Genomic DNA, 15,222 nt, shown 5'->3' on the forward strand with positions numbered 1-15,222 from the left:
TGTGGAAGCAGGAGGACGAGACAGAGTTGATCTGGCGGTCCATTTTGAGCTCTGAGTCCAGGATGATTCCCAGGTTGCGTCCGTGGGGGTGGGCGGGCGGCCACCAGGTATCTATCGTTCCAGGCGTCTGGGGTTGGGCCCATGATGAGTACTTCCGTTTTGTTGGTGTTTAGTTGTAGGCAGCTGTTTTTCATCGAGAACGCAAAGTATATAATGGTGTGTATCTGACCATGCCAGCAACGTTTTAGTCCATCAGCCTCTGCTCTTGTGAGGTGGGTCTCCTGCAGTATAGCTATGTGCACTCCCTGTCTTTTGAGGTAGATCTATATTTTATCCACTAGTTTGCAATTGTCTGCTTGCAACAGGTCCAGCTCTGCTGCTGCTGCCACTGTGCCAATCTCTCGTTGTTGCGTGGTCTTCACATCAGTGATGGCTGCAAGGATTGTGTCTTGTAGGAGTTGGGACAGCTTCTCCAATGCCTCCTCCGCCGGATCTTTCTCTGTGTCTTGCCCATCTCTAATGCCTAATGCGGTCCGCCCTTCAGTTGTCAGCAAACTCCCCACAACAAGCATGTCACTGTTAACGTATCGCATTCTTTCGCTACTCACCTCTGAGGCCACTTGGCTGCTGATCCCCAGTTTGCCAGCTGCTCGGCGCAGGGGTCAGGCATCGCCACATGCACCTCCAGAACGCCTGGTCTCTCCTAATATGTTATTGCTCAAGTGGGGGCTCTCAGTGCCTTCAGGTGGGTCCAGGGGGTGTCCAACACTCTAGGTCATGCCTCCAGGGCTTATGACCAGATCTCACAACTCCTCCGCGCGGCCGGGGCCTCCTGCAATCCTCTAGGGTCCGCACAACAGGTTCCTCATGTGCTTCCAGCCCCCTCTTGGGGGAGAAGAACGGGGAGGCTCGATTGGACTGCTCTCAGGCACTGCGTCCCGCTGGTACTGCTGTTCGCAGGCACTCAGCTCCTTAAGCCATGGCCTCGATTTTACCAGGTGTTCCAGCCCTTGCTACTTCGCTCGGCGCTGCCTGGCCTCTGTTTCGTTTCTTCCGCTAAGGGTCAGCTTTGAGCATGCTGTGGGGTGCCCATATGCCAGACACAAGGTTAGGAGCACCGATGCCCTTCATAGGCACACCTGCATGATATTTATTAGTCAGGAGGAACGAGCAACAAAGTGATGAAAAAGTTTGATTTTTAAAAAAAATATTTAAAAGAGAGGTAGCTGACTTCAGTACCTTGCAGAGTCCTAATAATAAAAAAGTGCCTGCCACTTTTCAAACTGCAGGTTTTTTCGGGTTCAAGTCCAATATGTGACCGGTAGAGTAGTACTGAATTTTGTTACCTAATGTGTGGAAGAAAAAGACCGCAGAGTGACTGCCCATTGATGTATTTGTTGGACAGATCGAAGGCGCTCGAATTGCCTCAGGTGCTTTTACATGCAGTCACTGTAGTGGTTGCTTCTTGTGGCATTTGAGAGTATTTGGTGATAGAAGATTTGATCATGTTCCAGGCCAGTCTATAGTGTATAACAGTGAAAAAGTTGGGAGATAATGGTATGTCCATTCATAAAGATGTGAAAATGGATCAAAATAATAGGATGTGGGGATGTACTGTGCAAGCCCAGAGGTCGGCTTATGTCATGGTAGGCGAAGTTTTCCTCCATAAAAGGGCTGGTTTATGATAGTTATGGATGTGATCAAGATGTTGATGTGCACTTTCAGGGTTTTTATGCAAGGATGTCTTTAGGAAATGGTTTCCTGTGGTCGCCTGCAATGTATTTAGTGGTGGTGATTAGAGTTCTGTGTGAAAAGAAAAAAAGGCTATTTCATGATAAGTTTTCCCTTGGGTGGCTGAAGGTGTATTAATTTGAGTGTCGGATATTTAGGTGTTGCTGTTAGGACACAAGTCCTCTGCATAGCTAGAAACAGATTTGCTGGCCTGCTTTTAATTCGGTTTTAGGTCTCGCCTAGCATTGCTGCGCACATGCGTAGCTCGCTCGGCGAGATTTATTGCTTACAAGGACTTTCAGCCCCACCCCTCATTTCCATTGACTGGCGTCACCGTTTATGCTAAACGGTGTCCTGCCATTGGAAATGAGGGTTTTCTGTAGACGCCCTTTCCCTTGCGGGCCGGACTGGCTCGCTACTTTGCTGCTGTCGCAAAGCACTTTCTTATCTTTATGGGGCCATGTGTTTCAAATTAGAAACACATGGTCCCATGAAGACAAGAGATCGCCATGCTCCGGCTGCAGCGCGGTCCTCTTTCACTTTCGGGACCGTTGCAGTGCCGTCCACACGCTTGTTCTCTCTGTCTGTCTCTTGCTTTCTCTTTATTTCGTCTAGTCCATCTTGCCTCCATTCTCTCTGCCTTTCCGCAGCTGCGATCCTTGGACGCTGATTTCAAGTCATGAACCCCGGCCCGCGGCTACACCTCCTTCGCAGCCCCAGGGACACGTCCGCCCAAGCCATGTCCTCAGCCCGCTTCGACTCGTCAGACTGCTGAAACTTTTTTGTTTTAAACATTAAATAATGTCGCCCACGTGTCTTGTTTTACCCGTGATCTGGGGAGAACTAACCGATGGTGACAGAGGCCTGGACAGAGATGTGAAGAGAGAACCAGCAAAAGACATATTACCCAACCACTCCTACCCTGCCTGCACCCGCCCCTTAGATGCCAAGAAGCCCCATGGCATGTGTAACTCCAAGCTCAGCCCGGGATGTGTCTTTAGGAAATAGTACACGTTATTTTCAGTCCAGACATACATTGTTGCGCGCGGGACTACAAGTACCAGAATGCAACGGGCAGGTCTGCTGAGTCGTCGGAAGGCGTCCCACATGGGATGGGTCGGGACGGCAGCGGTCCACGCCAACCTTTAACCCCTCGCAGACCCCCTCTCCTCCTCAGCCCCACAGCGCCCTCCTCGCAGCCCACGCGTCGCATGTCACAGAGCCCATGCAGATGTGCCATTATCTGTCTCACTCAGCTGGCTGAAGTGTGTAATGGGAGCTGGCAGGGCTCGCGCGCGCCTCTTTGCCTCTGTCCAATTTCCCCATAATTACACTTCCGAAGTGTTCACCATCTGTGGAAGATCAGATTCTGACAAATGCAGTGGGCCCTCTTTGTTGTTGTGTGTGTGTGTTTGTGAGGGGGGGGGAGCTGGGGGTGCTGTGGCCGCATGTCCCCCGGCTCCTTCCAGCGCTTACATCAAGCCCATTAGCGAAGCTCTCCACTGCTGGGGTTTGTAAATTGTTGGAAAGTGAGTTAAATCCCAGGGCAGGCCTCGTTCTGTGCTCTGCCTCGCTTCCTTCCCTCTCGCTGTGTCTGATTGGCTGCCGTGGGACGCGAACTGCAGAAAGTAGCTAGGGTCAAACTGCAGGTCCAGTTGCGTGCATCAAAGCAGGGGTGCCTGCACCAGGGAAATACTTTCAGAGTGCTTGAGACGAATTATTTGCGTCACTTCAGTAACAGTAGAAGCCTGGCCAATGGCGAAGTCGGGTCTGCTGCCACACCTGGTTATAGTTGCCAAGTATATTTGACCAGCCCTAGTTTGTTTAGCCAACAGCAAATGTAATCTCTTTAAATACTTACAATGTTAAAAATAAACTACAAGCCCCAGAATGCAGTATGTTCGACAAATGCCAGAACTAGCTTAAGATGTTATCATGGCAGCCACAATAGTTAAATTATGCTAGAATCAACCTCGTATTCCGGACTTTCCTTTCAGAATGTGCTTTCTTTCTTGCACCTGTACAAAGCAACCAGTGAAGACCGAGACCTCCGTGCACAGCTTATGGCACCGAGGGCAGGAGGTCTCAGCCATTGGTTTCTGTGTCATTCACATGTTAATCAGCACATGTAACGCTAACAGGATTAGGACCTTCTGTCCCTTGTACTCAGGTGCTGGTTTACAACCCCGTAGCAGGAAATACGTGCATGTAATGGTGGGAAAGTGTGACAGCATTGGGGGAGGGGGGTGTTCGGGGGGAGCGGCGTAGATGTGCTTTGTCATTAGTTGGACAGTCCATGTAGGTTGTCACCTGTTGAGTTTCAGAGACCGTGCCATGGTTTTGGATTACCAAGGCGTCTTCACTGGTTGCAGTGTCCTGGAGAATACACAGGCCCTTGGCACAGAGGGGGGTCCCTGGACTTGTCCCTTAGAGGTTTTATCCTTCAGTTGCCGGTGCTCAGGGCGGGAAACATTTTGAAGATCCAGAGAGTAACTGGTGCTGGGGAGTAAACACTTCATTGAGGTGACCTTAATCTAATGTACCTGTGACTCTGCAGCAAGGGCTGTACTGTGTCACAAGCAACCCTCATCCACTCTCTGGCTGTCCTCTTAGCTCCGTGGCTTCAGTCACTGGCGAAGACACCAGAAGAGCACAGTTGCCGCCTGACCTGCACACGGTCACGGGAGCACAGCCAGTGTGTCATGGGCTCTTGTGCGGCTGCATTTTAAAAATACCCTCAAGATCCTCGAGCACCAGATACTCTTCAGAGCTGCCCTTAACCACTACCACCACATCCTGAAAAACACTAGGAAGACCGCCCTAGCCAGCTGCAAGAATGACAGCTCCAACAACGGCAAGGAACTTTTCAACATACTCAAGAAATTCCCCAACCTTTCAGCAACAGAAAATAACATCCCACCCTGGCAAGATATCTGCAACGCCTTGAAAATGCAATAGGTCTCGCCTTTGATTAAGTTAAGTAGTATTAATGTATTACTGATGTGGATCGAAACTATATCTGTAGAGACTTCAGAGTTAGTACATCTCGGTTCCCTTAACTTATTGCTGCCTCAAGGATCGGTCGGCCTATTGATGTGCGGAAGCACACCGGTGTTTTACTCACCGATCTCTGACACCATCTTCCTAATTAGAAGTGATGCCATTAACTTGAATAAACTTTCGACTCTCTGAGACGGGCCGAACTTTCAACTTTTTGAGACCGGCTGAAGTTATACTCACCCATTTTATTGTTACTGTGAATAATTTTTTTCCTGGACCAAAGTAATCAAGGTTGAACTCCCTCCCTATTTTAATAGATACTGAATTATTTGTGACGCTCAATGGAAGTTTTAGTCCTGAGGATGACCGTGTAATTCTACAGTGGTCGAAACGCCGTCAACGCCTGTGTGGCCAAAAATGTATGAAGGACACATTCATTTTGTATATGTTGTACCCTCATTGTAACGTGTAATTTTTCGTTTGCCACCTGTCTGGTTTGTTATTTGTATTGTTTGTTCACCAGCATATTGTTTTGAGCGTTATTGTCTTAATTGTTTTACATTTTGTAATAAATTAATATTTCTACAGTGATTGTTCTTTTTACATATGGGTATTCTTATCTTTTTCTCTTTCTTTCACCCAAGGGTTGATTATTTGTTTTGATTATGATTTAGATATTTGTGTGTTATCCTTGTGTTTTTAAGCAAATTGCTTCTTGAACTTTTGTTAGGAATACACATTTGATTAAGTTAAAGCCATTTGCTTTGCTAATGGTATTGTATAGCAAAGCAAATGGCTTTAACTTAATAAAAGGCAAGACCTATTGCATTTTCAATGCTTGTTCTGGCTTGCTGTTTGGTTTTCCTATAATTGACTTGACATTTATGCAGGCCTTGTGGAGGCACTCCATGTTATTTTAGCTTTGCGAGACACACAAAAGATGCTTGCATGAATGCTTGCAAATAGTCTATACCACTGGCAATCATTCTGGGTAGCATTCAGTGCCATTGTTGTTCACCTACTCTACTGCTGTAGACAGAGACCAGCATTATTCAGATCAGTACGAAGCCCGCTCCTCGTGGGGTCAATCCATCCTGGACTTCAAGCTAGTCGCCTCCAGAAATATATGTGCTCCTTGGAACACATTGTTCTACGGTTGATGTGTGCGTTGTTAGTGGTACAAAATGTTCTTCCATGTTGCATACAATATAATTCTTTAGTATATTCAATTCTATTTGTTTGCAGTTATAACCAACACCATGAATGTATTATCTTTCTAGATCAGTAGAGATGCTGGCTGCTGCTAGAAATATTTTAATGTTTTTCTTTAACAAGTCAAACATACAAGTTTTTTGATATTCATGAATACTGTTTGAACAAGACCAATTAATGAAGTACGTTTTCCTTTTTTTCAGTGTTATACGTCTTATGATGCAGTACCTCAAGGAGAATGGCTTACATAGAACTCTCGCCACACTACAAGAGGAAACAACTGTATCTTTGAATACTGTGGACAGTATAGAGAGCTTTGTAGCGGATATCAACAGTGGTCATTGGGACACAGTACTACAGGCCATACAGTCACTGAAACTGCCAGATAAAACACTCATAGATCTGTATGAACAGGTGTGGTGCTTCATTGATAAGCATATCTTCTGTACTAATGATATTTGCATATATTTCTACAGTGAGTGTAATTGTTTAATAGTTCTACTATTGCATTTATGTTGTAGTTAATCACTTGGGTCACATCATCTTTCATATGTTCTCAAGCATGCAGAAAAGTAAATAAAAGAAATTATTTATCTGCTCAATGATGTTCAAGGTCAAAGTTTACAATTGAGAAAGAGTGGTCCAATTTCATCTTACCTTGAATGTGCGCTTTATTGCTTCTTGTTCCAGACTTGCTTTGATAATAGTTGAGACAAAACCTTCTGAAACGGCTGATTAGTATAGCTTTCGGGCATGAACCCATCTTCTGTATTGTAAGGGGGGTGATAGTAAAGGTTTCTTGTGAGTAATCGTGACCTACTCCTGACGTTGATGTGACTTGGCTATGAATCCTGCTGTCAGAAACATTGTCAGTCTCCTCAGCTAAGTTGCTGAGTTTTTTTTTCCTTTGGAATAGTGGAATATGTATGCGACTCTTTCTGTTTCAAAGCTGGTTTTCCTTACCAGTTACACAGTGATCACTAGAGTGGTTGTTCAACCAAGTTTGCAAAACAAAGAGCCACTATAAACGAAAGCAAAGCTGGATATGCATGCTCATCCCAACTCTAGGGTTAATGTGCTGTGTAGTTAGTTTACTGCTGTACAGAACCCACCTTCATTTTAAAGTACAGCCCACCTCCACCTCATTTTTACTACATACGTTGTAGACAAAAGACTGCTATAACGTGTTCCTCCATTTCCAAGGTGGTCTTTTTTCAGCACCTACTCCTCTCCTTGGCTGCAGCAACCATACTTCAGTTATTTCAACACACCTTGCACCAATACAGCTAGCAGTACACAAGTCGTAACGTTGACATTCTTCTGCCCATGTTATCTCTTCGCATGCAAGTTGCTTTATACTGACAAATACAGGCATTCACAGGATTTCTTTCTAAGCTGGTGCAGAGGGTTATATGTTCTGACTTGAATCGGACATCATGAAGTTATTTGGCCTTGTGAGCTTGCACTCATAAACATGTTTAATACGTTGACACAGTAAAATACAAGATGGACTCAAGTTTTTGTTGTGTGGTTTAGGGGAGCAATTTGAGTTCTTGTGGATATTGTTTTGTGGTATTTGTATTTAAGCAGGTTGTTTAACTATTTAATGAGTAAATGGCCCTTTAATGAATCCAGAAGTAGTATTATATGAAGAACAAGGAATATACCTGGCTTCCCTGTTCTTAGTCGGGAAGGGTAAAGACATGCGGTCTGGATAGAGTTGTTTTTTGCAGTAACTTTATTATAATCCTCTCTGGTCAAACTTCCCGTCTTACTGTACTTTACAAAGTGTAATTTTTAATTAGTTTGATAACACCTTTCTACTGTGACATTTGCTTTTGATATAACTGTTTTAACATAGACTATGTTAAACTAATTAATTACATTAGTTCAGTTAAGACAATTATTCCAACATGAAGATCTGTCTTCTAAACCTGTGCAAATCACTTAATGCATTGGAGTGTCCTTTCTTATGTCTCACCTAGCTGATTACGAAAGACCTACGCGAACCTGCAGTGGGCATATATATTGCCTATTGCTTATCATTGATTGCCTTTTTTGTCACTCTCCTTTGCTTTCCTCTTACTTAATGGCTTGCATTTTATTTATCCCTCCCCTGGAGCTTAGTCTCCTTAACTACCTTTTAATTGGCTGACTTACATCCTTTGATTACTCACTTCTTTCTATTTGGTTAAGCACTCCATAAGAGTGCTTTTGTTTTCCAGCTCCTTCTTGTGTTTCTCCTTCCACCAAATACCCCTCCTCTGTGCTGGTGGTTATTTGGTGTCTCTCGCTCTCTCTCCCCCCACCTCCCTCCCCACCTGTACTCAGTGTTGTTCTATCCCTTGCGCGCTTCTGCCCAGCCACGTATTGCTTTCCTCCCCTGTATACTGCTTTTCTCCTACTCCCTCCCCGCCCCATCCTCTCCTCAATCGATTTCCTAAATCCTGTAATCCTTTTTTATTTTTCTCTTTCACAAAATTAAATGTTTTATTTACTGATCCGCGTGGCGCGCGCCACCTTGAATGGATACATAAAAATTGTGTCCACAATGTGTGTGTAAATATATTGCTGATGCTGTGCAGCATCTGCAAAAAGCATTTTACTTATTTCAAGAAGCGTTTGAAAACATAAATGTTACTCATGTTTTGTTTTGATTTAATCACTTTTTCCCACTCAAATGTTCTCCTTTTCTTGTTGTTGCACAGGTTGTTTTGGAACTCATCGAACTCCGTGAGTTGGGGGCAGCTCGATCCCTCCTCAGGCAGACAGACCCAATGATCATGCTGAAACAAACCCAGCCAGAGAGATACATTCACCTTGAGAACCTTTTGGCAAGGTCTTACTTTGATCCGCGTGAGGTAAAGTTACTGTAGTAAAACAACAAATTTAGTACACCCCCTCTGGCGATATGCTGCATATAAGTAATTAACTTTATGAAAAATAATTCAAGCAGCAAATAGTTTTAATTCTTTTAAAGCACAGTACTAGTCCAAGCACCACGTTTTGACTTAGATAACACAGACTAAATACTGGTGGCCATTGCACACCTCCACCCTCTCAATAGCTATCATTCTCCATGTAGGAGCCCACAGTATTCTTCTCCGTTTTCCTCATGGAAGAGGAATCAAACTGCTTCCATGCACACAGGACTGTCTTCTGTGTCTTTGTACCACATATTAGAGATTCTTAAAGATGTTCGTAAGCTCTGCTGTAGGTATAGTCAATAGAACTCCACAGCAGTTCCTTATCTTAGCCAGCGGTGCCCTGGCCAGATAATGTAATTGGTCTGTGCCGATGAGGCCATGCTCTCAGAACTCCAGAGAACCATGCTTTTAGTTTTGTTGACTCAATGTAGAGGACTGTATTTGACCAAACCAGTATACAGTCAAGGTAACTTTCTCCTCCTTTACTTGGCTTTCACCCATGATTGTGTGAAAGCTCAGCAAAGGAGTACATCTTTTAAAAAACCAAGGGTTTCCTAATCTTAGAAAATTGCTTAAAAACAGACAGTTAGAAGCCCATTTTTAGGTCTCGCCTGACCCAGCGCATGCACTGGTCTGGCAAGACTTTTAGTGAGGGCTTAAAAAATGCAACCATGGCCGGCCTAGAGCTTCAGTGCATGTGCGCGGGCGTGTGCCGCACTTGATCGCGATCACTTTCGCGGCCGCTTTGATGTTCTCCGTGAGCCAATGCGCTTGAGTGCATGTGCGCGGGCGCGCACCGCGCTTTATCGCGATCGATCAAAGCAGCTAGACAAATGTTAATCTGCATTTGCTGAGGCCGCAGAGCCATACTGCTTCAGGCCTCAGGTTATTTTTAGATAGCCGGTTATGATCGCCGGTCTATCTTCAGACCAATTCTGCACCAAATGCCCCCACTCCACCAACAACCTGCTATGTTACGTTGTCGCCCACCCTTCTCTCACCTCTTTTACATGCACTTCATCTGACGTCAAAGTTCCATACGTCTATTACTATGCCTACTGGCATCCTGTCTGACCTCCAAACTGCTGCCCTTTCACGGTGCCTTAAAGACTTACACTAAACAGCAGTCAAGCAAGCTTACGAGTCTCCAGAGCTACACAGAATAAGAAAGGAAGCAACTAAACCATGTAAAATAGCAAAGTTAAGCAACCCAACAAAAAACAAGCATTGGCATAGCCAATAGGTCTCGCCTTTGGGACCTTATAAATGTTTAGCCATGCAACAGTTGCATAACGAAATACTTATAAGGTCCCAAAAGCGAGACCTATTGGCTATGCCAATGCTTGTTATTAATTACTAACTGTACTAAGCCTTCAGTAACTATGGCTCATGCCCTAAGTTAACAATAACTTGCGCCCTCGCCATGCAGTGCTAAAAAAAGCCACATAATCCAGCACTTATGGCATCTTCTATGACATAATATCATAGCGGCATTTGTAATTTTTGATGAGAAAACTGCATGGATGGGGCGCAGGTTAAAATGACTTTAGGGCACGAGTTATAGTTACTTCACATAACTATAAATAGTTAATATTTTTTTTCTTAATTAAAAAATCACTTTGTTACTGAACATTGCACCTATCTATAACGTTACTTTAACCTTTGTTTTTTAAGTGGAAAAAAACATATATATCTTGTCGTCAGATACAACTGTACTGGTTTGCCATGCTTATTGTTTTTAATGTTCTTTCATTTATCCTAAAATCATTTTTCATCCATTCTAGATTAATGTTAATTGTTCATCTTTTTAAATATACATTTTTATCCATTTGCCTCTGTAGGCATACCCTGATGGAAGCAGCAAGGAAAAGCGAAGAGCTGCCATTGCACAAGCTTTAGCCGGAGAAGTTAGTGTGGTTCCTTCCTCCCGTCTTATGGCGTTACTTGGGCAGGTAACCGATTCAGTTGCAACAGTATCATGTTCTAGCATGGCTCAGATAAGCTATGCCACCCTGAGATGTTCGACTGTTTGTGTTTCCTTCAATGCCTCTGATGTTCTGAGTACCTGTTAGCGGTTCTCCACACTTCTGTTGTTATTTTTGATGGAACGTATACTAGATAAGTGAGAGGCTGCATCCATAGTATACCTGACCTATAGATGAACATGAGGTATCCTAAAATCAGTCTACGGCAAGATTGTTGGTGGCACCTGATTGTAGTCACAGGGCACTTTCTCTTCCCTATAATCTGTACCTTAAAACCATAGATTACTGTAGTTCTTACACCCTTTCTCGTACTTCAGCATTTCATGTGTGATATGCTTCATGAATTTGGAGACTGTGCAAAAGTACACGGTGTCTACGTCTGCACTAAATTGGTCCCGGGGCAGGTTGCCACTGTCCTCCGTGAATATTAGTTCTTTGTCCTGGATCCCTGTGCCAAACTCCATTTGAACTTGTTTCTGACCTTGGTTGCAGCGGAGTGAGTGGGTTGAAAACTACTAGGTTTAAAAAAATATGTTTTGTGGCATCCTGTCATTCCGACTCCACTGATGCACCTTACCTTGCTTCCATGGCTACCAAGAAACTCGGGCATAGAACATACATACATAATACCCATCTAGATGCTTCTCATACCTTTACCTGACACCTTTGCCCTATTGGCTGCCCGGTGTTCCCAAATGTAGTAAACCTAAAGACTCATGAGTTCTGTTTAGAAAACGAATTTTCACTGATTTAGATTACATAGACTTGGATTTAAACATCTAATTTAGATGTCTGTACTTTTAGCTGGCCTAGTTCTACCTGCAAATATAGACAAACTGTTCTTATAGGTGATAGCTCCGCCTGGACATTGAGTTTGTACATTTTTACTGTCATGTTGTATCTTGGTTTCTAAGGAGGGCAATTGCCGGAATAATTGCAAGTTGTTTGCGCTAAAGACCTCATTATGTGCCCACAGATTAAATATTTTTTTCTGTATAAGTAAATCAACCTACACCACCAGAGTAGGCTATGCTCAAAGGTTCTCCTTATACCAGTGACCCAAATGATGATCTGATAGGTGGGTGGTATGTGGCGAGAGGATCTGTCAGGAGCACCAATCCAGGATTTTGCCACATATTCCACAACAAGGTTCAGGTCGCCTATATCAAATTCTTCTTTTGTGACCAACAACCCATAGAAGATTATATTACCCTCATCCATTATCTGTTGACCCATTACCTCTGTCTGGACTTAAGACAAGCTCAAAGGGTTTGAGCAGAGTTAAGAAAACACAAGCTGAATAATGCCAGTTTTGTATATAAAAAGATAACTGGAGAGACGAAATTAACATGTTTTTTCCCTCTTTGCCCTTTTCTTCCAGGCATTAAAGTGGCAGCAGCATCAAGGTCTGCTTCCTCCTGGTACGACCATCGATTTGTTCAGAGGTAAAGCTGCTGTGAAGGATGTGGAGGAGGAGAGGTTTCCAACTCAGCTCAGCAGGCATATTAAGGTGAGATTCCCCTGAACGCATTTGCTTCTAATGTTGCTATGATTTAGGCCTTGTTAGTTGTTTGATATATTGTTAAGTCCCAACTTACAGGTGGTTCAGAGCACTCTTAGACACTGTAGGGTCCCAGAAATTCCAAAAGAAAGTTAAAGTCCACATGAACAATATGTATCAGTGGGTCTGCACTTCAAGGCAATGCTCTCTCGTTGGAGCACTTATGGTGATCACTTGAATGGCCTGAACAACCAGTTTCTTCATGTAATTAAGGTGCATGACACTAAAAGCACATTCACACGGAGGAGACGTTTCAGTCTGCCATGCATTTAAATGTGCACAGGAAAACTGAATCCCTGACTTCACCTTCTCCATCAGCATACAAAGTGTGGGAGTAGCTTTGTGCTGGCCGAATGAATAATCGTGTAAGAAGGAACAAAGCTGTTATGTATATAGACCCCACCCCATAATCTCTACCCATCGACCAACGGTTAGCAAGCTTTCCCATCTCAGAGGCTATATCATCTCTACATTGAGGGCCTGTACTACCCTCTGATATGCCTAACTGCTCGCCCACTCTACCACAAATTAGAGCATTTGGGGTGTCATTTGCGCCTCTGTAAACCAGTTTGGGGTTGACTGGACTTTTTACATACTATACCTCTTTTTGGTCCACTATATAACGAGCCAGCTTCCTACATGTAGCATCTAAATTGTCTAAATAATCACCAACAGTGAGTGAAAGATCATGCAATTCATAAGTCTTCTAGTTAAAAGTGACCTACATTCCTTCCGTCATCCCAAAAATATAATCGCAAATAAAAATATTGAAATCAAACTGAATTGTATTTATTCTCCTTTTGCAGTTTGGCCAGAAGTCACATGTGGAATGTGCACGGTTTTCTCCAGATGGCCAATACCTAGTAACTGGTTCTGTGGATGGATTCATTGAAGTATGGAATTTCACTACTGGAAAAATCAGGAAGGTCGGTATAGCTAGGGAATCATTAAGCACTATAAATCGTTTCCAAAAAATGCTTTCTGGTATTTTTTATACGTTTTTAAAATTGTATTTAAGTTCACTTCTGACTTTAAGAAAAGACAATTCACACAACCAAAATTTTACGACGTAATGAAATTAAATGCCTTTACTTTCACCTCAGAGTTGTTAAGTGACAGATTGTTTGGTTTCTTTTTTTTCCTCTTCTTTAGGATCTGAAGTACCAGGCTCAAGACAACTTCATGATGATGGATGATGCTGTGCTTTGTATGTGTTTCAGCAGAGACACAGAAATGTTGGCAACGGGAGCTCAAGATGGAAAGATAAAGGTAAAATGATGAGGCATAATGTGTATTTCTGATCTTATAGCCTTATCTCTTTACTTTTCTTTCAATTTTGTTGTGGGGCTATGCTGTGCTGCCCATCTGGGTGAGTTCATTGGATTTGATACTTCCAGGATGGTGGTTGGGACGAGGACCTGAGCTGAGCATCAACTAACATGCATCTGTAGATGGATTTAATCTTATGAAACCTATACTTACCTGTGTTTATTAATCCTTCTAAAAATCTTTCATGTTGTCTACCCGTTGATCTACCAGGCGATCAATGGTGACAAAGAGAAACATGTAACCAAGAAGTAATGTGGAGAAGAATTAAATGGAAACGAGCACAAGGAAATATGAAAATTAAAAGAAAAGACAGTCCTGCAGCAATAAAACCCAGATCCCTCCAGTGCAGAGAGACGTGGCTGCCTGGAGACCAATTTTATGGTCTACTTGAGTCAATTAGATAGCTGTGTTTATCTTGCTGAAGAACTGTAAAGTTGATTCTGCTATGATGCAAAGTTGCATGGGTCTGTTAAGACCGCTGCAGCTGCATTCATATGAGATTAGTGTGCAAAGGGGGAAATTTATTCATGAGGAGGAAGACAAGAAAATTAGGAAGCAAAGGGCAGTGCACCCGAGGCAATAATGTGAAGTCATGCGTTGTAGCCATGAAGCGAGGTAGGGCTGGGAGGGCAACTGCTGCTGAGACACCATAAACTTCTTCTCCTTGAGTTGCAACAGCTTAAGACGGTCAGCCACATTTAAATCACTTGTTGACTTTCAAATGCTGAAGTGAAGCGCAAATTCCTACACATTCTTTTCATGGCAGCGTATGCTTTGCCAAGTCATATGACTGAGACTACCGGCTCATGACTTCTAGACCAGGGTCCAGAACTGTCTGACACAGACTTTTATTTTATGCATTCCTGGAGCTATTTAGGGAGTACATCACAAATTCAGCGTGAGGTGCCCATTCAGACTTTTACTGTTTAATCATAGAAGTGTCATAGGAACACAGAGGGATTATCTCCAATGCCATAAACTTTGATTGACAAAGGGGGAGGCATCACTTGTGGCACTGAAACGGAGGCGGAACTTTAGTTTGGTCATTGCCTATCTTTTACACTCCTCGTTTTGGTGTATTGAAGCAAGACTTTAGGAGGACTTTGATAGGGCATGTTTCCATGTACAAACATAGGCACGGGGGACGAAGGATATTCACACTTTATAATGTGTTACAATTGAAGCATAGTTTGGTCTACATGAAACAGAGTTATAGAGGTAAATTCCAAGTGAGGACAGTAGCCCTGTGCCTTCATGAAGGTAGCGCTTGGTGCACCCTTCCCGGTCAAAACAAACCACATTAGCGTGAGTCATGCATGGGTCAAGGGCTACCCTTCAGTTGATACTCGCATATCTACTACTTACTTTGTTTCACCCCATGTAGCTGTTTGTCATGTGTAAATCTTTGTTTATATTTTCATTTGATACAAAGTGGCTTATGTATACTAGCTAATTCCTTACAGCTGATTGTTATATG

General features: G+C 43.4%; 1 protein-coding gene across 1 annotated transcript in view; it reads left to right on the forward strand.

Annotated features, from left to right (window-relative positions):
• SMU1 (SMU1 DNA replication regulator and spliceosomal factor) overlaps positions 1-15,222 on the forward strand; it is an 84,040-nt gene that overhangs the window by 6,746 nt on the left and 62,072 nt on the right. The window contains exons 2-7 of the mRNA XM_085641086.1: positions 6,147-6,357; positions 8,652-8,804; positions 10,712-10,822; positions 12,237-12,365; positions 13,223-13,342; positions 13,569-13,685. Coding sequence (XP_085497212.1) covers positions 6,147-6,357; positions 8,652-8,804; positions 10,712-10,822; positions 12,237-12,365; positions 13,223-13,342; positions 13,569-13,685 — 841 coding nt within the window. The remainder of the gene's footprint in view (positions 1-6,146; positions 6,358-8,651; positions 8,805-10,711; positions 10,823-12,236; positions 12,366-13,222; positions 13,343-13,568; positions 13,686-15,222) is intronic.

Source organism: Triturus cristatus, chromosome 2_2, assembly GCF_964204655.1.
Source record: "Triturus cristatus chromosome 2_2, aTriCri1.1, whole genome shotgun sequence".
NCBI classification, from domain to species: Eukaryota; Metazoa; Chordata; class Amphibia; order Caudata; family Salamandridae; genus Triturus; species Triturus cristatus.